At 44.3% G+C, this 25654-nt stretch overlaps 1 protein-coding gene across 1 annotated transcript in view; it reads left to right on the plus strand.

Moving 5' to 3' along the window:
- LUZP2 (leucine zipper protein 2) overlaps positions 1-25654 on the plus strand; it is a 1349153-nt gene that overhangs the window by 552279 nt on the left and 771220 nt on the right. Inside the window, 1 exon segment of the mRNA XM_053689315.1 lies at positions 8139-8201. Within this exon segment, the coding sequence (XP_053545290.1) occupies positions 8139-8201 (63 nt within the window).

Consider the following 25654-nt stretch of genomic DNA (forward strand, 5'->3'; position numbering starts at 1 on the left):
ATATGCACAGCGTAAATCATAATTGTAGTACACTGGATGTGCAAAAATCACACAGAAATTTGAATTTATAAATACAAATGCACAGCGTAATTGTTGTTTTTTTTTCGTAAAATGGGCGTTCCATGGGCGTATATGACAATGTCTCACTAATCCCAGCGTAATTCTATAAAGATGTTCGCACTGCAGATATCACAGTTTTTTCTCGCCAACTAAAAGGTCGCAAGCTTTTCTCAAAACAATATGAACACTTATAACCCCAATAGAAAAACAAATGCATACGAACATATAGGCGAATGTAACATGTTCTATGCAGAAAGCAGCATAATGTGGTGTATATTGGCTGCAGGATTTTAATTTTAAAGTGCTCCCCCTGCTCCCTGATAACTTTGCACTAAGGAGTGAAGCTTCCCTAACCAGCGAGCTCCAATACTTTTAATAGGAGCCATCTCACAACTCGCAGGGACTGCCCCTTTTTTACAATCATTGCACCGGGGCAGCCCTGCGACTGTCAGCGAGAAAAAGAAGGTTTGAGCTGGCGAAGATTATATCATCAAGCTCTTAGACCTTTGGAGTAGCAGCCTAGTCAGAAGCCTTTCTACCTTAGGTACAGCTGACTTACTGTCTTCATAACAAATAAACGGTGTTCACTGCATCATTTATTAGCTATAGCACTACATTAAACCAGACCTAACTGAAGTGACTGGTATAGACTCAGGCTTATCGCCTCTAAACCTTTAAGGGAAAAACAGAATTTATGCTTACCTGATAAATTACTTTCTCCAACGGTGTGTCCGGTCCACGGCGTCATCCTTACTTGTGGGATATTCTCTTCCCCAACAGGAAATGGCAAAGAGTCCCAGCAAAGCTGGCCATATAGTCCCTCCTAGGCTCCGCCCACCCCAGTCATTCGACCGACGGACAGGAGGAAATATATATAGGAGAAACCATATGGTACCGTGGTGACTGTAGTTAGAGAAAATAATTCATCAGACCTGATTAAAAAACCAGGGCGGGCCGTGGACCGGACACACCGTTGGAGAAAGTAATTTATCAGGTAAGCATAAATTCTGTTTTCTCCAACATTGGTGTGTCCGGTCCACGGCGTCATCCTTACTTGTGGGAACCAATACCAAAGCTTTAGGACACGGATGAAGGGAGGGAGCAAATCAGGTTACCTAAACGGAAGGCACCACAGCTTGCAAAACCTTTCTCCCAAAAATAGCCTCCGAAGAAGCAAAAGTATCAAATTTGTAAAATTTGGCAAAAGTGTGCAGTGAAGACCAAGTCGCTGCCTTACATATCTGGTCAACAGAAGCCTCGTTCTTGAAGGCCCATGTGGAAGCCACAGCCCTAGTGGAGTGAGCTGTGATTCTTTCAGGAGGCTGCCGTCCAGCAGTCTCATAAGCCAATCGGATAATGCTTTTAAGCCAAAAGGAAAGAGAGGTAGAAGTCGCTTTTTGACCTCTCCTTTTACCAGAATAAACAACAAACAAGGAAGATGTTTGTCTGAAATCTTTAGTAGCCTCTAAATAGAACTTTAGAGCACGGACAACGTCCAAATTGTGTAACAAACGTTCCTTCTTTGAAACTGGATTCAGACACAAAGAAGGTACAACTATCTCCTGGTTAATATTTTTGTTAGAAACAACTTTAGGAAGAAAACCAGGCTTAGTACGCAAAACCACCTTATCTGCATGGAACACCAGATAAGGAGGAGAACACTGCAGAGCAGATAACTCTGAAACTCTTCTAGCAGAAGAAATTGCAACCAAAAACAAAACTTTCCAAGATAGTAACTTAATATCTATGGAATGTAAAGGTTCAAACGGAACCCCTTGAAGAACTGAACGAACTAGATTTAGACTCCAGGGAGGAGTCAAAGGTTTGTAAACAGGCTTGATCCTAACCAGAGCCTGAACAAATGCTTGAACATCTGGCACAGCTGCTAGTCTTTTGTGTAGTAAGACAGATAAAGCAGAGATCTGTCCCTTTAGAGAACTTGCAGATAATCCTTTCTCCAAACCTTCTTGTAGAAAGGAGAGAATCTTAGGAATTTTTATCTTATTCCATGGGAATCCTTTGGATTCACACCAACAGATATATTTTTTCCATATTTTATGGTAAATTTTTCTAGTTACAGGTTTTCTGGCCTGAACCAGAGTATCTATCACAGAATCTGAAAACCCACGCTTTGATAGAATCAAGCGTTCAATCTCCAAGCCGTCAGTTGGAGGGAGACCAGATTTGGATGTTCGAATGGACCCTGAACAAGAAGGTCCTGTCTCAAAGGTAGCTTCCATGGTGGAGCCGATGACATATTCACCAGGTCTGCATACCAAGTCCTGCGTGGCCACTCAGGAGCTATCAAGATCACCGAGGCCCTCTCCTGATTTATCCTGGCTACCAGCCTGGGAATGAGAGGAAACGGTGGGAATACGTAAGCTAGGTTGAAAGTCCAAGGTGCTACTAGTGCATCTACTAGAGTCGCCTTGGGATCCCTGGACCTGGACCCGTAGCAAGGAACCTTGAAGTTCTGACGAGACGCCATCAGATCCATGTCTGGAATGCCCCATAATTGAGTTATTTGGGCAAAGATTTCCGGATGGAGTTCCCACTCCCCCGGATGGAATGTCTGACGACTCAGAAAATCCGCTTCCCAATTTTCCACTCCTGGGATGTGGATCGCAGACAAGTGGCAGGAGTGATCCTCCGCCCATTGAATTATTTTGGTCACTTCTTTCATCGCCAGGGAACTCTTTGTTCCCCCCTGATGATTGATATATGCAACGGTCGTCATGTTGTCTGATTGGAACCTTATGAATTTGGCCTTTGCTAGTTGAGGCCAAGCTCTGAGAGCATTGAATATCGCTCCCAGTTCCAGAATGTTTATCGGGAGAAGAGACTCTTCCCGAGACCATAGACCCTGAGCTTTCAGGGATTCCCAGACCGCACCCCAGCCCACTAGACTGGCGTCGGTCGTGACAATGACCCACTCTGGCCTGCGGAAGCTCATTCCCTGGGACAGATGGTCCAGGGTCAGCCACCAACGGAGTGAATCTCTGGTCTTTTGATCTACTTGAATCATTGGAGACAAGTCTGTATAATCCCCATTCCACTGTTTGAGCATGCACAGTTGTAATGGTCTTAGATGAATTTGTGCAAAAGGAACTATGTCCATTGTTGCAACCATCAATCCTACTACTTCCATGCACTGCGCTATGGAAGGACGAGGAACAGAATGAAGCACTTGACAAGAGCTTAGAAGTTTTGATTTTCTGACCTCTGTCAGAAAAATCCTCATTTCTAAGGAATCTATTATTGTTCCCAAGAAGGGAACTTTTGTTGACGGGGACAGAGAACTCTTTTCTTTGTTCACCTTCCATCCGTGAGATGTGAGAAAGGCTAGAACGATGTCCGTATGAGCCTTTGCTTTTGACAGGGACGACGTTTGTATTAGAATGTCGTCCAAGTAAGGTACTACTGCAATGCCCCTTGGTCTTAGAACCGCTAGAAGGGACCCTAGCACCTTTGTGAAAATCCTTGGAGCAGTGGCTAATCCGAATGGGAGAGCCACAAACTGGTAATGTTTGTCCAGAAAAGCGAACCTTAGGAACTGATGATGTTCTTTGTGGATAGGAATATGTAGGTACACATCCTTTAGATCCACGGTAGTCATAAATTGACTTTCCTGGATGGTGGGTAGAATAGTTTGAATAGTTTCCATTTTGAACGATGGTACCCTGAGAAATTTGTTTAGAATCTTCAAATCCAAAATTGGTCTGAACGTTCCCTCTTTTTTGGGAACTACGAACAGATTGGAATAAAATCCCATTCCTTGTTCCTTTATTGGAACTGGGTGTATCACTCCCATCTTTAACAGGTCTTCTACACAATGTAAGAATGCCTGTCTCTTTATTTGGTTTGAGGATAAGTGAGACTTGTGGAACCTTCCCCTTGGGGGTAGTTCCTTGAATTCCAGGAGATAACCTTGAGAAACTATTTCTAGCGCCCAAGGATCCTGAACATCTCTTGCCCAAGCCTGAGCAAAGAGAGAGAGTCTGCCCCCCACCAGATCCGGTCCCGGATCGGGGGCTACTCCTTCATGCTGTTTTGTTAGCAGTGGCAGGCTTCTTGGCCTGCTTACCCTTGTTCCAGCCTTGCATCGGTTTCCAGGCTGGTTTGGGTTGTGAGGCATTACCCTCTTGCTTAGAGGATGCAGAATTAGAGGCTGGTCCATTTCTGCGAAAGGGACGAAAATTAGGCTTATTTTTAGCCTTAAAAAACCTATCCTGTGGAAGGGCGTGGCCCTTTCCCCCAGTGATGTCTGAAATAATCTCTTTCAAATCAGGTCCAAATAAAGTTTTACCTTTGAAAGGGATGTTAAGCAATTTTGTCTTGTATGACACATCCGCTGACCAAGACTTTAGCCAAAGCGCTCTGCGTGCCACGATAGCAAACCCTGAATTTTTTGCCGCTAATCTTGCTAATTGCAAAGCGGCATCTAAAATAAAAGAGTTAGCCAATTTAAGTGCGTGAACTCTGTCCATAACCTCCTCATATGGAGTTTCTCTACTGAGCGACTTTTCTAGTTCCTCGAACCAGAACCACGCTGCTGTAGTGACAGGAACAATGCAATAAATTGGTTGTAGAAGGTAGCCTTGCTGTACAAAAATCTTTTTAAGCAAACCTTCCAATTTTTTATCCATAGGATCTTTGAAAGCACAACTATCTTCGATAGGAATAGTAGTGCGTTTGTTTAGAGTAGAAACTGCCCTTTCTGGGGTCGACCATAGGAAATAATTTCTTAAATATAGGGGGAGGAACAAAAGGTATGCCGGGTTTTTCCCACTCCTTATTTACTATGTCCGCCACCCGCTTGGGTATAGGAAAAGCATCGGGGGGCACCGGAACCTCTAGGAACCTGTCCATCTTGCATAATTTCTCTGGAATGACCAAATTGTCACAATCATCCAGAGTAGATAACACCTCCTTAAGCAGTGCGCGGAGATGTTCTAATTTGAATTTAAATGTCACAACATCAGGTTCAGCTTGATGAGAAATTTTTCCTGAATCTGAAATTTCTCCATCAGACAAAACCTCCCTCATGGCCACTTCAGATTGGTGTGAGGGTATGACAGAACAATTATCATCAGCGTCCTCTTGCTCTTCAGTGTTTAAAACAGAGCAATCGCGCTTTCTCTGATAAGTAGGCATTTTGGATAAAAGATTTGCTATGGAGTTATCCATTACAGCCGTTAATTGTTGCATGGTAATAAGTATTGGCGCACTAGATGTACTAGGGGCCTCCTGCATGGGCAAAACTGGTGTAGACACAGTAGGAGATGATGTAGTATCATGTTTACTCCCCTCATTTGAGGAATCATCTTGGGCAATATCATTATCTGTGGCAGTACTGTCCTTACTTTGTTTGGACGCTATGGCACAATTATCACATAAATTTAAATGGGGAGACACATTGGCTTTCATACATATAGAACATAGCTTATCTGAAGGTACAGACATGTTAAACAGGCTTAAACTTGTCAACAAAGCACAAAAAACGTTTTAAATTAAAACCGTTACTGTCACTTTAAATTTCAAACAGAAAACACTTTATTACTGAATATGTGAAAAAGTATGAAGGAATTGTTCAAAAATTACCAAAATTTCGCCACAGTGTCTTAAAGGCTTAAAAGTATTGCACACCAAATTTCAGAGCTTTAACCCCTAAAATAATTTAACCCCTATACAGTCCCAGCTATAGTCTTTGCTAAGACCGAACCAAGCCCTGAGGGGAATACAATACCAAATGACGCCTTCTAAAAGCTTTTTCAGAGATTCTTAGATCCTCACACATGCATTTGCATGCCCTGCTCTCAAAAAACAACTGCGCATTAATGGCGCGAAAATGAGGCTCAGTCTATAACTAGAAAGGCCCCCTGACTGAAAAAGGTGTCCAATGCAGTGCCTGCCATTTTATAAGCGTTCCCCAAGATTATAAATGTCAAATGTTAGCCTAAATCTGAATAATATGCACAAATAAAGCAGTCGATTTAGCCCATAAAAATGTCTACCAGTTTTTTAGCCCATAATAAGCCCTTTATTCTGTTTGTTTGACTAAGAAAATGGCTTACCGGTCCCCATGAGGGGAAATGACAGCCTTCCAGCATTACACAGTCTTGTTAGAAATATGGCTAGTCATACCTTAAGCAGAAAAGTCTGCTAACTGTTTCCCCCAACTGAAGTTACTTCATCTCAACAGTCCTATGTGGAAACAGCAATCGATTTTAGTTACTGTCTGCTAAAATCATCTTCCTCTTACAAACAGAAATCTTCATCCTTTTCTGTTTCAGAGTAAATAGTACATGCCAGCACTATTTTAAAATAACAAACACTTGATAGAAGAATAAAAACTACATTTAAACACCAAAAAACTCTTAACCATCTCCGTGGAGATGTTGCCTGTGCAACGGCAAAGAGAATGACTGGGGTGGGCGGAGCCTAGGAGGGACTATATGGCCAGCTTTGCTGGGACTCTTTGCCATTTCCTGTTGGGGAAGAGAATATCCCACAAGTAAGGATGACGCCGTGGACCGGACACACCAATGTTGGAGAAATTAAGTCAAATTTCAACTTTCATTATTCAGATACAGCATGGAATTTTAAACAACTTTCTAATTTACTTCTGTCATCAAATTTGCTTTATTTTCTTGGTATCTTTTATTGAAGAGTAAAACTTGGTAAGCTCATAGGAGCTCAGGAGTGTGCATAGGAGCTCAGGAGTGTGCATGTGTCTTTAGTACTCTATGGCAGCAGTGTTTTGGAACATTTGTAGCTTAGTTATACAATAAGCCTACAATTAGCCTACCTAGTTTTACTCTTTAATAAAAGATGCCATGAGAATGAAGCAAAGTTGATAAGAGAAGTAAATAAGAAGTTGTTTAAAATTGCATGCTCTATCTGAATCATTAAAGTTTAATTTTGTCTTTACTGTCGCTTTAATCGTGTCTCCATTAAGTAGGACCCTCTAAAATGTATGAAAACGTATTCAATCTTTTTATAGGAATGAAGTATTTCTGAACCCTACATATTTAGTTAATAATTTACTTTTTCTCAGCAACTTTGTGTGTATAGTCTGATACTGAACGTTGTATATTATGTTACATGTTATTAATAAAATAAATACTTATTTAATGAATTAATGAATAGCAGGTGCACATACTGCATGCTTATTAAAGTGAATGTAAACGTATGAGTTCCTGAAGTCTGCAAAGAATTTAAAAAGTGTACATAAATGTAGTCGCTAATACATTTTTAAGATCACAACTAAGGTTTATCCAATATATAAGAATACAAATTTCTACCATTTTTGTTCCGACTCCTCCCAAACCCTACTTCCTTCTTCTCCACTGTGTGACATCTAGAGCGGTCCCATCCACTCTTTACATAGTTTTGAAGTGTGCTCCTGATAACCAGTTGATCTGCACCAGTTGAACCAGTTGTGCTCCTGATAACCAGTTGATCTGCACCAGTTGAACCAGTTGTGCTCCTGATAACCAGTTGATCTGCTAATCTGCGTGAAATACTTTGATTTCAACGTGAGCCCTATTGAGCATGCACGTCTCGTGAACGCGCATCTAGAATCGATCGTAAGAATTTACTTTGGCGCATGCACAGAGTAAACACGTGACGTTTCCTGAAAGGGGGGGGAAACAATGATTAGTGTATGCAAAAATCGTCATCTGTCAATCAGGAAAGCAGTATGGCTGGTGAACCAACGGCAGTAAACGAGAGAGCAAAAAAAAAAGGTAGAATTTGGTTATAATACAATTTAAAAAAAAAATAATAATTAATGAAAGTCAACCTAATTTTCTAAATTCTATGCTATGGCATGACCAAATGCGGTCAAGTTTACATTCACTTTAATAAACATATGCGGCAAAGATATTTGCACCAAATTAAATGTTATTGGCATATATTCTAAGTAATTGCTGCAGCTAGATCACATGGACATATGACGTATCCTAAATTGCATTTGAGTGCCAAAGAGTTGTTAGCTCATATAAGCTAAGTGCCCATGCAATATATTACGTAAATATAATGATAATATATTATTTCAAAATAATTTATTCCAATAGATTAACTTCCTCAAGACTGAAATGGAACGGAAAAGCAAAATGATCAGAGATCTGCAGAATGAGGTAATCAAGATATTTCTTTATACATCTTTTGGACAGATAGCAATTTAAAATATTTTTTTTTTAACCTTAAAGTTGTTCAATACATTAATGAATGTACTGCAGAGATCAAAACATTGATGTCTTATTTATATATGCAAATGTATTACTTAGATTTTGGTGTATTATTAAGGTGATCTCTCAACCAATGAGATTTTAAAATTAAAAAAAAAATGGATTGAGTAGAACTTGACACATGCAAATTATTTTTTTTTAAACATCACATAACATTTGGCAAAGACTTTAGAAGACATACAATATATTGCACTTGATCTGTAACCCAGAGACAGCACTGCTGGAGTCAACTGTGGTTCCTTTTATTATGAGTGATACGTTTAATAAAAACTTTGTATGGAACTCCCAATAGACATTTGGTGTTATAAATTTTACAAATTAAAGGGATATGAAACCACATCATTTTTCTTTTGTGATTGAGACAGAACATACAATTGTAAAAAAAGATCAATTTACTTATATCATTTTTTTTTTGTTTTCTTGGTATTGTTGGTTGAAGGAGCAGCAACACATTACTAGGACCTAGCTGTACACATCGTAAGCCAATAACAATAGGTATATAGCGGCAGCCACCATTTAGCAGCTAGCTCCCAGTAGTGCATGGCTCCTTAGCCTATGTACGTATGCTTTTAAACAACTGGATACCAAGAGAAAAAAAGAAAATTAGATAATACAAGTAAATATGAAAGTTGTTTTAATGACATTTTAATTTTAACCTTACTTTCCCTTTAAAAGAACATGGATGTCAAAAAGTTTACAGAATCTATACAGCCTTATGCCTCTATTTCTGATCTCCTTTTATGTTGCCTCTACCGACATTCACTTTATACCAACAATAAGATCTATATTTAAGACACTAATTCTTATATATTATTAATACAATAATATATTTGAAATAATGTTCCACATTAAAAGGATACAAAATGCAACATTTGCCTTCTTAGCTAATTTGTATGTATACTGCAGTATGCAGTGCACAAACTCCTTTTTCATTTGTTTTCCATATTAAATGGACAATAAACAGTGTGAGATTGCAATATAAAATGTTTAATTATGTTTATAAAAATAAAAAAACCCTGCTTATATGCATTGTGTATTCGGTCCTCTTTGCCTGTAATTTAACTTTAACATTTTTTTTGTTTTTTCAATTCCAGTGAGTTTCTATACGGTAATGGGCTTCCCCCTTATCTATTTGTTTCTGATGTGGAAAATTAAAGACGGATAAAAAAAATAGGCAATAAAAGAGAATGTGCAAACAAGGTGGAATCCCTGTTTAATAGGTATTTTAACATAACAATATTCCCCACATCCTTGTTTGCCCCTTTTTTATTGTCTGTCTCTAATTTTCTTAAGCAGAAAACATAAATAATGGGGACCTTTATTCAAACATGGTGGCAGCCACAACTTTATAAAAAACTAAATACTTATGGAAACTAAATTGTTGCACTTTTATTATATAAAAAAACTAATATAGTTAAAAAAATACATTATACATATTATTTTCAGGCTAATCATTGCTCTGAATACATCTTCCTTGATGTGATTGATAATAGTTTCTTGCATTCCTTTTTCTTTTACTTGCCATTGTAATAATATAAAGGACAATAATATAAAGGACAATAATATTAAAACATTAAAAGGACATTCTGGTGCAAAACAAAAATACTCTATTTTGTTACAGAATGTTAAACAAATGCTTCCTTTTGTAATAACATTTTACTCCTTCAAAGGGTTAAACATAGCTAATTTCTCCAACATTGGTGTGTCCGGTCCACGGCGTCATCCTTACTTGTGGGATATTCTCTTCCCCAACAGGAAATGGCAAAGAGTCCCAGCAAAGCTGGCCATATAGTCCCTCCTAGGCTCCGCCCACCCCAGTCATTCTCTTTGCCGTTGCACAGGCAACATCTCCACGGAGATGGTTAAGAGTTTTTTGGTGTTTAAATGTAGTTTTTATTCTTCTATCAAGTGTTTGTTATTTTAAAATAGTGCTGGTATGTACTATTTTCTCTGAAACAGAAAAGGATGAAGATTTCTGTTTGTAAGAGGAAGATGATTTTAGAAGACAGTAACTAAAATCGATTGCTGTTTCCACATAGGACTGTTGAGATGAAGTAACTTCAGTTGGGGGAAACAGTTAGCAGACTTTTCTGCTTAAGGTATGACTAGCCATATTTCTAACAAGACTGTGTTATTCTGGAAGGCTGTCATTTCCCCTCATGGGGACCGGTAAGCCATTTTCTTAGTCAAACAAACAGAATAAAGGGCTTAAAATGGGCTAAAAAACTGGTAGACATTTTTATGTGCTAAATCGATTGCTTTATTTGGGCATATTATTCAGATTTAGGCTAACAATTGGCATTTATAATCTTGGGGAACGCTTATAAAACGGCAGGCACTGTGTTAGACACCTTTTTCAGTCAGGGGGCCTTTCTAGTTATAGACTGAGCCTCATTTTCGCGCCATTAATGCGCAATTGTTTTTTGAGAGCAGGGCATGCAGATGCATGTGTGAGGATCTAAAAATCACTGAAAAAGCTTCTAGAAGGCGTCATTTGGTATCGTATTCCCCTCTGGGCTTGGTTGGGTCTCAGCAAAGACTATAGCTGGGACTGTATAGGGGTTAAATTTAAAAACGGCTCCGGTTCTGTTATTTTAAGGGTTAAAGCTCTGAAATTTGGTGTGCAATACTTTTAAGGCTTTAAGACACTGTGGTGAAATTTTGGTAATTTTTGAACGATTCCTTCATACTTTTTCACATATTCAGTAATAAAGTGTTTTCTGTTTGAAATTTAAAGAGACAGTAACGGTTTTATTTTAAAATCGTTTTTTCGTGCTTTGTTGACAAGTTTAAGCCCTGTTTAACATGTCTGTACCTTCAGATAAAGCTATGTTCTACATGTATGAAAGCCAATGTGTCTCCCCATTAAATTTATGTGATAATTGTGCCATAGCGTCCAAACAAAGTAAGGACAGTACTGCACAGATAATGATATTGCCCAAGATGATTCCTCAAATGAGGGGAGTAAACATGATACTACATCATCTCCTACTGTGTCTACACCAGTTTTGCCCATGCAGGAGGCCCCCTAGTACACTCTAGTGCGCCAATACTTATTACATGCAACAATTAACGGCTGTATAATGGATAATCCATAGCAAATCTTTTATCCAAAATGCCTACTTATCAGAGAGAAAGCGCGATTTGCTCTGTTTTTAAACACTGAAGAGCAAGAGGGCGCTGATGATAATTGTTCTGTATACCCTCACACCAATCTGAAGGGGCCATGAGGGAGGTTTTGTCTGATGGAGAAATCTCACGATTCAGGAAAAATTTCTCATCAAGCTGAACCTGATGTTGTGACATTTAAATTTAAATTAGAAAATCTCCGCGCACTGCTTAAGGAGGTGTTATCTACTCTGGATGATTGTGACAACTTGTCATTCCAGAGAAATTATGCAAGATGGACAGGTTCCTAGAGGTTCCGGTGCTCCCCCCGACGCTTTTCCTATACCCAAGCGGGTGGCGGACATAAGTAAATAAGGAGTGGGAAAAGGCCCTGCATACCCTTTGTCCCCCCCCCCCCTATATTTAAGAAATTATTTCTATGGTCGACCCCAGAAAGGACTTATGGCAGACAGTTCCCCAAGGTCGAGGGGGGCAGTTTCTACTCTTTCTATCGAAGATAGTTGTGCTTTCAAAGATCCTATGGATAAAAAATTGGGAAGGTTTGCTTAAAAATATTTTTGTAACAGCAAGGCTACCTTCTGCAACCAATTTCATGCATTGTTCCTGTCACTACGGCAGCGTGGTTCTGGTTCGAGGAACTAGAAAAGTCGCTCAGTAGAGAAACTCCATATGAGGAGGTTGATGGACAGAGTTCACGCACTTAAAATGGCTCTAACTCTTTTTATTTTAGATGCCGCTTGCAATTAGCTAGATTAGCGGCGAAAAATTCAGGGTTTGCTATCGTGTCGCGCAGAGCGCTTTGGCTAAAGTCTTGGTCAGCTGATGTGTCATCCAAGACAAAATTGCTTAACATCCCTTTCAAAGGTAAACTTTATTTGGACCAGAATTGAAAGAGATTATTTCAGATATCCTGGGAGGAAGGGCCACGCCCTTCCACTGGATAGGTCTTTTAAGACTAAAAAAGCCTAATTTTCGTCCCTTTCGCAGAAAGGACCAGCCTCTAATTCTGCATCCTCTAAGCAAGAGGGTAATGCCTCCACAACCCAAACCAGCCTGGAAACCAATGCAAGGCTGGAACAAGGGTAAGCAGGCCAAGAAGCCTGCCACTGCTAACAAAACAGCATGAAGGAGTAGCCCCCAATCCGGGGATCGGATCTAGTGGGGGGTAGGCTCTCTTTCTTTGCTCAGGCTTGGGCAAGAGCATGTTCAGGATCCTTGGGCGCTAGAAATAGTTTCTCAAGGTTATCTCCTGGAATTCAAGGAACTACCCCCAAGGGGAAGGTTCCACAAGTCTCACTTATCCTCAAACCAAATAAAGGAGACAGGCATTCTTACATTGTGTAGAAGACCTGTTAAAGATGGGAGTGATACACCCAGTTTCCAATAAGAACAAGGAATGGGATTTATTCAATCTGTTCGTAGTTCCCAAAAAAGAGGGAACGTTCAGACCAATTTTGGATTTGAAGATCCTAAACAAGTTTCTTCAGGGTACCATCGTTCAAATGGAAAATATACGAACGATTCTACCCACCATCCAGGAAAGTCAATTTATGACTACCGTGGATCTAAAGGATGCGTACCTACATATTCCTATCCACAAAGATCATCATCAGTTCCTAAGGTTCGCTTTTCTGGACAAGCATTACAGTTTGTGGCATCCCATTCGGATTAGCCACTGCTCCAAGGATTTTCACAAAGGTGCCAGGGTCCCTTCTAGCGGTTCTAAGACCAAGGGGCATTGCAGTAGTACCTTACTTGGACGACATTCTAATACAAGCGTCGTCCCTGTCAAAAGCAAAGGCTCATACGGACATCGTTCTAGCCTTTCTCAGATCTCACGGATGGAAGGTGACAAAGAAAAAAGTTCTCTGTCCCCGTCAACAAGAGTTCCCTTGTTGGGAACAATAATAGATTCCTTAGAAATGAGGATTTTTCTGACAGAGGTCAGAAAATCAAACTTCTAAGCTCTTGTCAAGTGCTTCATTCTGTTCCTCGTCCTTCCATAGCGCAGTGCATGGAAGTAGTAGGATTGATGGTTGCAACAATGGACATAGTTCCTTTTGCACGAATTCATCTAAGACCATTACAACTGTGCATGCTCAAACAGTGGAATGGGGATTATACAGACTTGTCTCCAATGATTCAAGTAGATCAAAAGACAGAGATTCACTCCATTGGTGGCTGACCCAGGACCATCTGTCCCAGGGAATGAGCTTCCGCAGGCCAGAGTGGGTCATTGTCACGACGACGCCAGTCTAGTGGGCTGGGGCGCGGTTGGGAATCCCTGAAAGCTCAGGGTCTATGGTCTCGGGAAGAGTCTCTTCTCCCGATAAACATTCTGGACTGAGAGCGATATTCAATGCTCTCAGAGCTTGGCCTCAACTAGCAAAGGCCAAATTCATAAGGTTCCAATCAGACAACATGACGACCGTTGCATATATCAATCATCAGGGAGGGAACAAAGAGTTCCCTGGCGATGAAAGAAGTGACCAAAATAATTCAATGGGCGGAGGAACACTCCTGCCACTTGTCTGCGATCCACATCCCAGGAGTGGAAAATTGGGAAGCGGATTTTCTGAGTCGTCAGACATTCCATCCGGGGGAGTGGGAACTCCATCGGAAATCTTTGCCCAAATAACTCAATTATGGGGCATTCCAGACATGGATCTGATGGCGTCTCGTCAGAACTTCAAGGTTCCTTGCTACGGGTCCAGATCAGGGATCCCAAGGCGACTCTAGTAGATGCACTAGTAGCACCCTTGGACCTTCAACCAAGCTTATGTATTCCCACCGTTTCCTCTCATTCCCAGGCTGGTAGCCAGGATCAATCAGGAGAGGGCCTCGGTGATCTTGATAGCTCCTGCGTGGCCACGCAGGACTTGGTATGCAGACCTGGTGAATATGTCATCGGCTCCACCATGGAAGCTACCTTTGAGACAGGACCTTCTTGTTCAGGGTCCATTCGAACATCCAAATCAGGTCTCCCTCCAACTGACGGCTTGGAGATTGAACGCTTGATTCTATCAAAGCGTGGGTTTTCAGAATTCTGTTATAGATACTCTGGTTCAGGCCAGAAAACCTGTAACTAGAAAAATTTACCATAAAATATGAAAAAATATATCTGTTGGTGTGAATCCAAAGGATTCCCATGGAATAAGATAAAATTCCTAAGATTCTCTCCTTTCTACAAGAAGGTTTGGAGAAAGGATTATCTGCAAGTTCTCTAAAGGGACAGATCTCTGCTTTATCTGTCTTACTACACAAAAGACTGGCAGCTGTGCCAGATGTTCAAGCTTTTGTTCAGGCTCTGGTTAGGACTCAAGCCTGTTTACAGACCTTTGACTCCTCCTGGAGTTAAATCTAGTTCTTTCAGTTCTTCAAGGGGTTCCGTTTGAACCTTTACATTCCATAGATATTAAGTTACTATCTTGGAAAGTTTTGTTTTTAGTTGCAATTTCTTCTGCTAGAAGAGTTTCAGAGTTATCTGCTCTGCAGTGTTCTACGCCCTATCTGGTGTTCCATTCAGATAAGGTGGTTTTGCGTACTAAGCCTGGTTTTCTTACTAAAGTTGTTTCTAACAAAAATATTAACCAGGAGATAGTTGTACCTTCTTTGTGTCCGAATCCAGTTTCAAAGAAGGAACGTTTGTTACACAATTTGGACGTTGTCCGTGCTCTAAAGTTCTATTTAGAGGTACTAAAGATTTCAGACAAACATCTTCCTTGTTTGTTGTTTATTCTGGTAAAAGGAGAGGTCAAAAAGCGACTTCTACCTCTCTTTCCTTTTGGCTTAGAAGTATTATCCGATTGGTTATGAGACTGCCAGACGGCAACCTCCTGAAAGAATCACAGCTCACTCCACTAGGGCTGTGGCTTCCACATGGGCCTTCAAGAACGAGGCTTCTGTTGACCAGATATGTAAGGCAGCGACTTGGTCTTCACTGCACACTTTTGCCAAAATTTTACAAATTTGATACTTTTGCTTCTTCGGAGGCTATTTTTTGGAGAAAGGTTTTACAAGCTGTGGTGCCTTCCGTTTAGGTAACCTGATTTTCTCCCTCCCTTCATCCGTTTCCTAAAGCTTTGGTATTGGTTCCCACAAGTAAGGATGACGCCGTGGGACCGGACACACCAATGTTGGAGAAAACAGAATTTATGCTTACCTGATAAATTACTTTCTCCAACGGTGTGTGTCCGGTCCACGGCCCGCCCCTGGTTTTTTAATCAGGTCTGATGAATTATTTTCTCTAACTACAGTCACCACGGTACCATATGGTTTCTCCTATATATATTTCCTCCTGTTCATCGGTCGAATGACTAGGGTGGGCGGAGCCTAGGAGGGACTATATGGCCAGCTTTGCTGGGACTCTTTGCCATTTCCTGTTGGGGAAGAGAATATCCCACAAGTAAGGATGACGCCGTGGACCGGACACCACCGTTGGAGAAAGTAATTTATCAGGTAAGCATAAATTCTGTTATTGCACAACTATAGCAATCATTCTGCTCCAGATAAGGTTGGATATGGTGGTGGTTAGAACTGTAACTCCATCTGAAGTGGAATAAGAATACATATTTGGCTTTGTATTTTTCCACCTTTGGAGGAATATAACTAGTAAAAGAAAGTGATTTGCAGACAAAATAAAATGCACTAAAAAATGTAGCTTTAGGGGCATATCTATCAAGCTCCGTACAGAGCTTGAAGCCCGTGTTTCTGGCGAGCTTGCAGGCTCGCCAGAAAACAACAGTTAGGAAGCAGCGGTCTAAAGACCGCTGCTCCATAATCTGTCCGCCTGCTCTGAGAAAGCAGACAGACATCGCCGGGAAAGCAACCCAATCGAGTACGATCGGGTTGATTGACACCCCCCTGCTGGTGGCTGATTGGCCACGAATCTGCAGGGGGCGGTGTTGCACCAGAAGCTCACACGAGCTGCTGGTGCAATGCTGAATACGGAGAGCGTATTGCTCTCCACATTCAGCGAGGTCTGTCGGACCTGATCCGCACTGTCGGATCAGGTCCAACAGACCTTTGTTAAATAGGCCCCTTAGAATGAACCTTTAAGGCCTGGAAGACACATTAATAGACACATGTGCATGAACTAAATTCATAGATGCTCGTGTGGTTGGCAAGGGGCCACATTTAAATGTATCACATTTAAAATAAAATTTAGCATTGCTTTGCCTATCTTTTTCAGCATTTCATTAGTGAGCTTCCCATCCATAATCATCTATAGTTGCATTAGGAGCCCAATATATTATATAAGGCAAAAAAACAATACTTATAGCCACAACACTAAGTACTTTGCTTCTTTTTACTGAGGGTAGAGACCCCAATCCCCAGGTAGGGTCAATTAAAATGTTTACGGGTCACAGCAAAACACTCTGTAAATCTCAGAGTGCTTTCTTCCTTATAAATTCCTTATAAATGCAGTAACAATTTGTTTTTGTAAGGCAATATTTTTTTTGCAAGAATTAAAGTAATAAATTATAGTTTAATCAAGTTTAATTCACAACATTTTTTTTAATTTGGCTGTAATCTAAAATTTATTTTCACTAACAATCTTTTCAATTGTGTGGCATATTGATATTTAAAAACAAAAGAAAATTATTGCATACTCATCTGACAAAGCTTTTTCCCCCCGACTATATAATAATAATGGGGTCATGGAAAAAAAATCCCAAAAAGGGGCCCCCAGCAAAAAAAAAAGTAAGAATCTTTGACTCAGGAAACACCCTTGCCAAATGGCCTTAAATAAATGTTGTTTTTTTTATTGTAAAATATTCACATGTGTTTTGTTATGGGAAAGTAGTCTCATTGGATGAAACAAAAGTTGTCCCCAGGGGTTTGCCGCAAGCAATCCGAAACATTCTAGAGGAGTGTTTAAAATTTTTCTCCTACACTTCAGTCCAGACTCATTTACTTTTGTGAAGTGTCTTGTCTCGCTATGTCAAAGCTGAAGAGGTTGTTGGTTTTATTCTTCTTTTATTTCTCTTTAAAGGGGACAGTCTATTTGAAAATTGTTATTGTTTTAAAAAATAGATAATCCCCTTTATTACCCATTCCCCAGTTTTGCGTAACCAACATCGTTATATTATTTAAATTCAGGCTTTCTTTGGGCAGGTACAAAACTTTATGAATTCTACAATTCTTGAATTATATTTAGTGTTTTTTCAATAAAATAGTTTCACAAAAATATTTTATTGAATCTATTCTATTGACTGAACCATGAAGAATAGCACAGTGTGAACTATGTGAATAAGAACAGACAAACTGCAAAACCACTATATGTGTTATAAATCTTTCATTTTCCAAAAATGTCCAGATACTGTCTTTGTAGATAAGCTTAAGTATTATTAAGCACGTGGATGGTTGAGTTCTGTTGATTATTGCAGTACTTGTCTATTTTAGCATTAATTAAATGCACGCGTGTTTAAATTATATGCGACAAGATCTTAAAATTGCTACCTCTGCAAAATGAAACCTCAACTTAAGGGATGCAATTTTTTGTACAATCTTTTTTTTCCTTTTAGGCATGAAGCCAAGATTATCCTATTTTACATAAGCATATGGAAGTGGAGGGCCCTCTAGTGGGCCTGTAGCAAATTAAGGGATAGCTGACTTGAAGTCTGGAGGATTCTAGAAGTGTGTGTATGCTACAATGTTGCAAATGTGTGGGAGGGTGTACCTCTTAGCCTTTATAGGGTCCTGTTCCAGTGGATTCGGCCTCTTCCTGCCTCCAGACTTCGAGGAGAACTTTCTTCTGTGCTGGATATCTTGAACTTTAGGCCCCCAGGGATCATGAAGCGTGCCAGGCGTACTTCTTTGCCTCCAGGAGGTACAGGGATGCGGTGGTGGAGCCTTCAAGAAGAAAGAGACCTGCAGGAGAAAATGAGGAGTCAGACCTGGATGATGTGGTACCCCCTACCCCCCAAGTTAGGGTTCCCAGTAGGCCCTCCATTGCTACTAGACAGAGGGTTAGGAGGGAGCTCAGTTACACCCTTCTAGCAGGGCGGGGGCCGGGGCAAGCACCAGGGCTAGGGGAAGAGGAGCAGGGAGAGCGGTTCCCAGTGTTGATGCTGCCCAGGTTTCTGCTAGGACTGGGCCTGAGGTAGGGGGAGCTGGGGAGCATGGAGCAGACATTGGGGCCCTTATGCAGCAGCTCCCGGCGCTTCCGCCGGGCGCTCTGGCCACTGTCTTGGCCCTTGCCCAGTCTCTGGCCTCTGGCCGGGGGTCGGGCGGCATAGTGCAGGGCCTGGATGGTGCCGGAGGGTCTGGGGTTATTGCCGGTGGCTGCCGCGGCCGGGCGGGCTTGAGGCCTTCTAGCAGCGTGGGGCGTGGCCACGCCCCCGCACGTAACGTGCGTCGCGTCTCCTCCCCCTCTGACGGATCTTCTTCTGGGGAGGAGCGCGGTCGCACGCGCACACAACGCCGCCCTGCTGACCAGCCGGAGGAGCCTTCCGGAGCAGCCCCTAGTAAGTTGGGGAGACTCCGGGTGGCGACGACGGCCCGCAGGGGGCAGGTGGGGGCGGGTACCGGGCAGGTGGTGAGTGTGGCTGCAGGCGAGGAGCATAGGCGGCAGGTGAGAGACTCATGTGTTAGAGGCGCAGATGACGCCATCACGGCAGATGGGGACCCCATGGGTCACAGGCAGCAGGTTATACCTCCAATAGAAGCGGAGGTTGTGGTGCTGAGGGGTAGTGGCTCGAATGGTGTTGTTGCCGGTATGAACAGGGATCTTATCATGAGAGATCAGCCACAGAGTCAGGAGCAAAGTGTGAGAGTTTGCAGGGGACAAAGTTTAAGTGCAAATGATGCCCCCTACTTTCAAGAAGCGGTACGTCCGCAACAGGCCCCTGAGCAGCAGAGGGAGCAGATAGCTAATAGACAAGGCAATGAAAATGCGACTCTTAGGTCAGGTACTATAGGTAATGTAGATGCTTCTAGGCAGGGCCAGTTGAGGGGTGTGAATGCACGTGTGGACAGTGCGCAGATCGCTGCTGAGGTACAGCGCGAGGTGAGAGAATGCGTTAGTCAGGCATTGGGTGTTCAGGAGGATTTGATTAGAAGGGCGGTGGCTGCAGCACTTGGGGTGCAAGAGAGGGCTAGGGGTGTCGAAAAGGAGGGTGCGGCCCCCATCTGGGGCCCTCTTCGTCACTCAGAGTACTCCCAGTCTGTTTTGTCTCCTCAGGTGTCATCAGGTGCTGAACGCAGAATGGAGGCTGGTACAAGCGGGCCATTGCATGGCAAATGGAGGAGCTGTGGGACTTGCTAGCATTTCAGAAGGCGGACAACCACAGCCATCGGAAGGAGTGTCGCAGCAGCTGTCTCAAGCTGGTGAGTGCACAATCCACTGATATTACACACACTAACATGGGGTCTTCCTCTAGTGACTCAGGTTCTGATAGCGAGGCAGGGCTGGGTTTAGTGGGAAAGGGCCAACAACAAATGTTTAGAATGATTAAAAAATTAGTGGCAGCGCAGGTGCAGGCGAAGGCAGGCACGCAGGGCGTCGTGGAGAACAATTCCTTAGGCGCAAGCGGGAGTTGCGCCGGCGGGGCAGGTGGCATCAAGAAAAGTGGCGGTGCATGGGGATTCCTACCCATGCCTAGTCCACTCCTTTACGGCCATTTGAAGGCTAAAGTGATTAAAAAGATCCAAGAGGGTAGATATGTGAATATCTACGAACTCACTCCGGAAGCCTGTAGAGCCAAGGAGAGGGCGGCCGAGGGCTCGGGCCCCAAGAAAGTTAGGCGCCAGGAAACTTATGAGGAATGGCAGGCTGGATATAGGGTGTTGGCGTCCTGCTATGTTGATAGGTGGCCGACTCAGGGGCATAACCTTTTTAAATATCAAGACACTATTGGTGATATTTACAAAAGGTTCAGGGAAGGTGCTTGGCGGGACTACGATGTGGCGTTTCGCAAGAAAATGGTGGGTAACCACATCTTACACTTCGGGACGCAAGATATGCACCTGTGGTCTAAGTTGGGGCGCGAGAGGTCTACCTCGCCAACCGGGGCGGCGAAAGCCTGGGACGCAGCGGTCCTTTCCGCGCCCCGAAGAGGCGGGGGAGGGAGTGCTGGAAATTCCAGGACAAGCAGTGTGACAGGGGAGCAAATTGCTCCTTTCGGCACATCTGCAAGTTTTGCAGCGGACCCCACCCGGGGGGCAGAATGCGCGAATAGAAGGGGAGCTGGTGCACCCTCCCCGATTAGTAGAGGGGGACCTGGGGGGCAAGGGCCCCAACTCCACTTAGGTACGAGAGGATGGCGCCGTGGCTGGCGCTGTATCCTGACGGCGAGGCAGCGGCAGTCCTGTCGTCGGGATTGAGGGTGGGGTTTAGGATACCGATTACATCGCAAGTAACTGGGTCCTCCGTCCACCGTTAACCTAAAGTCAGCTTATGAGTTCCCGCACGTAGTGAGGGAGAAGCTGGATAAGGAACTGAGGCTGGGGAGGGTGGTCGGCCCATTTCGGGAACGACCAATCGCGGATCTAGTAGTCTCTCCACTGGGGGTAGTTCCCAAGCGGGAGAAGGGAAGTACAGGCTCATTCACCACTTGTCTTATCCCAAGGGGGCGTCAGTGAACGATGCGATAGATCCGGACCTCAGTTCTGTGCATTATCAGTCCTTTGACGAGGCACTGGAGGTGGTTCGCTCTCGGGGGTCGCGGGGGCCTTGATGGCCAAGCTGGACATTGAGTCCGCCTTCGCTTGCTCCCACTTCATCCTTCCTCATTCCGGCTGATGGGGATGAAGTTCGAGGGTGAATTTTTTGTTGACAGGTGTTTGCCCATGGGCTGCTCCTTGTCATGTGCCCTTTTTGAATGCTTCAGCTCCTTCCTGCACTGGGTAGTGCAGAGGGCGTCTGGGGGCGGGGCCGTGGCTCACTACCTGGATGATTTCCTGCTGGTAGGGGGGTCCAGATACTGACGAATGTGCGGCATTGATGCGGGTGATGCGGGATATTACAGCAGAGTTTGGAGTGCCGCTCGCGCACGAAAAAACGCAGGGACCATGTACCTGCCTGACGTTCCTAGGCATAGAGATCGACACTGTTGCCTCCCTATGCCGGCTCCCAAAAGATAAAGTCGACGCCTACTTGGGGCGGTTCAATCAGCATGTCGCGCGGAGCATATCTCCATTACTGAGCTGCAATCCCTTCTGGGATTGCTTAACTTTGCGGGGAGGGCGATCCCCATGGGGAGGGTCTTCAACCGCAGGTTAGAAGCTCAATTGAAGGGGCCTCGGACGCTTAGCCACAAGGTCGGGTGACCAGAGGAGATGAGGGACGACCTGAGAGTTTGGGAGAGGTTCCTTGTTCATTTTAACGGGGGTCTGCCTTTGGAGAGACGGGCCCATTTCCAATCAAGCCTTGCATCTGTTCACGGATGCCGCGGGGCGGGTTTGGCTATGGAGCCTATTTAGACGGAGACTGGACGTGCGGAGCCATGGCCAGAGGGCTGGGCTGCCGCGGGTCTCACGCGTAAACCTTACGATGCTAGAACTCTTCCCTATTGTGGTAGCAATAGAACTATGGGGAGAGAGGCTGTCAAATCGGTCAGTAATCTTCTGGTCAGACAATATGAGCGTGGTATACGCCATAAACAGGTTGTCAGCAACCTCACGGTGGTGGTGACCTACCTACGGCACCTCGTCTTGCGGTGTTTGCAGCTTAATGTTCGCTTCACAGCACGGCACGTCCCAGGGGTGAGCAATGTGATAGCAGATGCCCTTTCCAGATTTCAATGGGATCAGTTTAGAAGGGTAGCCCCGAGGGCGGCAGCTGAGGGTCTAACGTGCCCTCTTTTCCTTTGGCAGCTGGCGGGGGTTGGGAGTCCATCCTCCCCATGATCAGGGCATCGCTGGCTCCTAAGACGTGGGCTGCGTATTCGGCGCATTGGAGGGCATGGGAGCGTTTCAGCTTGCAGAGGGCTTCTTGTTGTGTCAGGCGTCTCAGGTACACGTTCTAGAATGGCTTGCGTGCTTGAAGCTTGAGGGTATGTCCAGATTGTCAGCTTTGAGCAGGTTAGCGGCATTGTCCTTTTTCAATAAAGCCTTAGGTTTCAGGGATTATACAGGTACTTTTCTAGTAAGGCAGATCTTGAAGGGATGGGGCCGGTTGGCCCCACCCGCAAAGGATCGGAGGGAGCCAATCACGACGGAAAGATTGCGCTCGTTGGTGGTAATCTGGGGGCAGTGTGCAGTTCAGCCTACGAGGCGGTCTTGTTTCGGGCTGCTTTCGCGCTGGCATTTGCGGGGGCGCTGAGGATAGGCGAAGTGGTCGCCTCCTCCACAAGAGGGGAGGTAGGCGGTATTAAAGTGGGGCACGTAAGGACCACGGACGATTGCGTGCTCTTGCCTCATTCCCAGATCCAAACTGATCAGGATGGGAAAGGGGCCTGGTTGCCTTTAGCCAGACACGAATACACAGAGTGCTGCCGGTATCGAGCGTGGCGGATTATTGCCATGTACGGCCGGTCGGAGGGACTACAGTTTCTCGTGCACGAGGACGGTAGTTCACTTTCAGCTTTCCAGTTCCGCAAAGTGCTTGCCAAAGTGGCAGCGGCAGCGGGATTGGATCCATCTAAGATTGCGCCGCATTCATTCCGCATCGGGGGCAGCGACTAGTGCTGCGGCCTTGGGGTCGTCGCAGGCGGTCATTAAGAAAATGGGGGGCGTTGGAAGTCTGAGCGATATAGGGGCTATATTCGCCCATTGCATGCTTAGTGATGAGGGTCTGTAAGGTGTGTAACCTCTTGATTCCTTCCCGACTTGGTGGGGAGTGGGGGGGGTGAGAAAGGGGTATTGCCAGTGGTTTGTCACCATTTCATTGTCCCCATCCATGTTGTTATAGGTACAGGAAAGACCCCGGTGCGCGTGTGGATTATTGGGCACTCCTTTATCCACTGGGCGGCTATCAGGGCGCATCATTCCCCGGGAGGGCAGCAGCTAGGATTGGCAGCATCCAGGGCTAACATTCGCTGGCTCGGGCGCAGGGGTCTTAATTGGAGGGAGCTTCCCGCTCTGTTACAGGATGCACATAGGAGGTGGGGAAAGCCTCAAGTGATTGTTGTGCATCTGGGCGGAAATGACTTGGGATCCATTCCCGTGTTGGATTTAATACGGATTATGGTTGCGGACATTAAGTGGGTGTGCACATGGCTTCAGGATGTGCGGATAGGTTGGTCTAACGTGGTTGCACGGCTGCGTTGGCGTCACATTGTGACACAGAGGGCAGCGTACAATGTCCGCAAGAAAGTTAATAGGGAAGTGGGGAGAGCGGGTCACGGCCGTGGGAGGTTTCGTCATTAGGCATGACACTATTACGGCCGACAAGAAGGCCCTTTACCGACCGGATGGGGTTCACCTGGCGGACGTCGGGTTGGACATTTTCCTGGCTAACCTTAAGACAGCCATCTCATCGGTTGTTTAAAATGAACATTTATTAGGGCATTAGTTAGTTTCAAAGTTCTGTGCTATGGTTGGCATCCGACCGTTGTTAACACAGCGTTATTTATATATATAAAAAAAAAAAAAAAAAAAAAGTTGAATTTTGGTTGTATGTTATATTGTTATACTGTTATTTAAGGGCTATGTTGGTTAAGTGTGGCGGCAAGAGGCGTCTTTTGTGGCGGTCGGGCAAGGCCCTGGGAGCGGGCGCAGTGTGAGCAGAGTGACGGCCCGAACACAGGGAGAGGTGTCGCCCACTAAGTGCCGGCTTAGGGGTTCCTCTCCCCCCCTTTTAAAGAGCTGCAGGCCGAAGAGCTCTACATAACAAAATCTCTCTCACTGTGCCAATGAGCGTGCGCAACCCCTGTGCCACGCTGCAGACATCGGAGGGGCCTTGTCCGTCAATAAGTAGGGGTTAGTTAGCTAGAAGAAGATGCCGCCACCAACTGGAATGAACTTGCTACAAGTTCAGGGATAGGTTGATTTTAGCTGCCTAATTATTGGCTAGATTAGGCAGAATTCAATTTGTTTAATAAACGCGACCGTGACCGGTCTTTTCCCCAAAGTAGTTGTGTTGTGTTTTTATTGAAAACGTAGGACGTAATAGGAGGTTTATCCCTTATGGAAGTGGAGGGCCCTCTAGTGGGCCTGTAGCAAAATTAAGGGATAGCTGACTTGAAGTCTGGAGGATTCTAGAAGTGTGTGTATGCTACAATGTTGCAAATGTGTGGGAGGGTGTACCTCTTGCCTTTATAGGGTCCTGTTCCAGTGGATTCGGCCTCTTCCTGCCTCCAGACTTCGAGGAGAACTTTCCCCGCCCGCCCGTCCCTGGATGAAGGTATGTGGCGGCAAGTTAGGTTAAGGGTAAGTCAGTCCTCGGCGGGGGTAGGTTTAGTTGAACCAGCCCCATAAGCCCGAGGTTGTAATTTAGTCATCCACCTCTCTCATACGTGTTGGACGATTCGTTTGGAGAGGATGCCTTACTGGGTTGGTGAAATTGTGCCCTAGCTGGCGGTCGGGCAAGGCCCTGGGAGCGGGCGCAGTGTGAGCAGAGTGACGGCCCGAACACAGGGAGAGGTGTCGCCCACTAAGTGCCGGCTTAGGGGTTCCTCTCCCCCCCTTTTAAAGAGCTGCAGGCCGAAGAGCTCTACATAACAAAATCTCTCTCACTGTGCCAATGAGCGTGCGCAACCCCTGTGCCACGCTGCAGACATCGGAGGGGCCTTGTCCGTCAATAAGTAGGGGTTAGTTAGCTAGAAGAAGATGCCGCCACCAACTGGAATGAACTTGCTACAAGTTCAGGGATAGGTTGATTTTAGCTGCCTAATTATTGGCTAGATTAGGCAGAATTCAATTTGTTTAATAAACGCGACCGTGACCGGTCTTTTCCCCAAAGTAGTTGTGTTGTGTTTTTATTGAAAACGTAGGACGTAATAGGAGGTTTATCCCTTATGAGTATATCTTATTTTATTGTGCTTGACATGGTTATTACTGTGAACTGCAGCTGCCTAGGGGTGCTTCTCTTAATGGGTACCTGCTGTGTCTGTGGACAAATCATACTGTAGTTTGTATCAACAATTTAAAAATTATGTAGTGACACTTTAGTATTTAAAAGTTACTGTTTGTGCAAGGCTAAACATTAAACTACTCACTATGTATTATCAGTTGCGTGCAACTTGTAATCTATGTCAGTGTTCTATTCCTGCAAAGCAGTTAAACATTTAGGTAAAATCTCCATTACTATGTGTTTAACCTCTTTGCGG

Source organism: Bombina bombina, chromosome 7 (assembly GCF_027579735.1).
Source record: "Bombina bombina isolate aBomBom1 chromosome 7, aBomBom1.pri, whole genome shotgun sequence".
NCBI classification, from domain to species: Eukaryota; Metazoa; Chordata; class Amphibia; order Anura; family Bombinatoridae; genus Bombina; species Bombina bombina.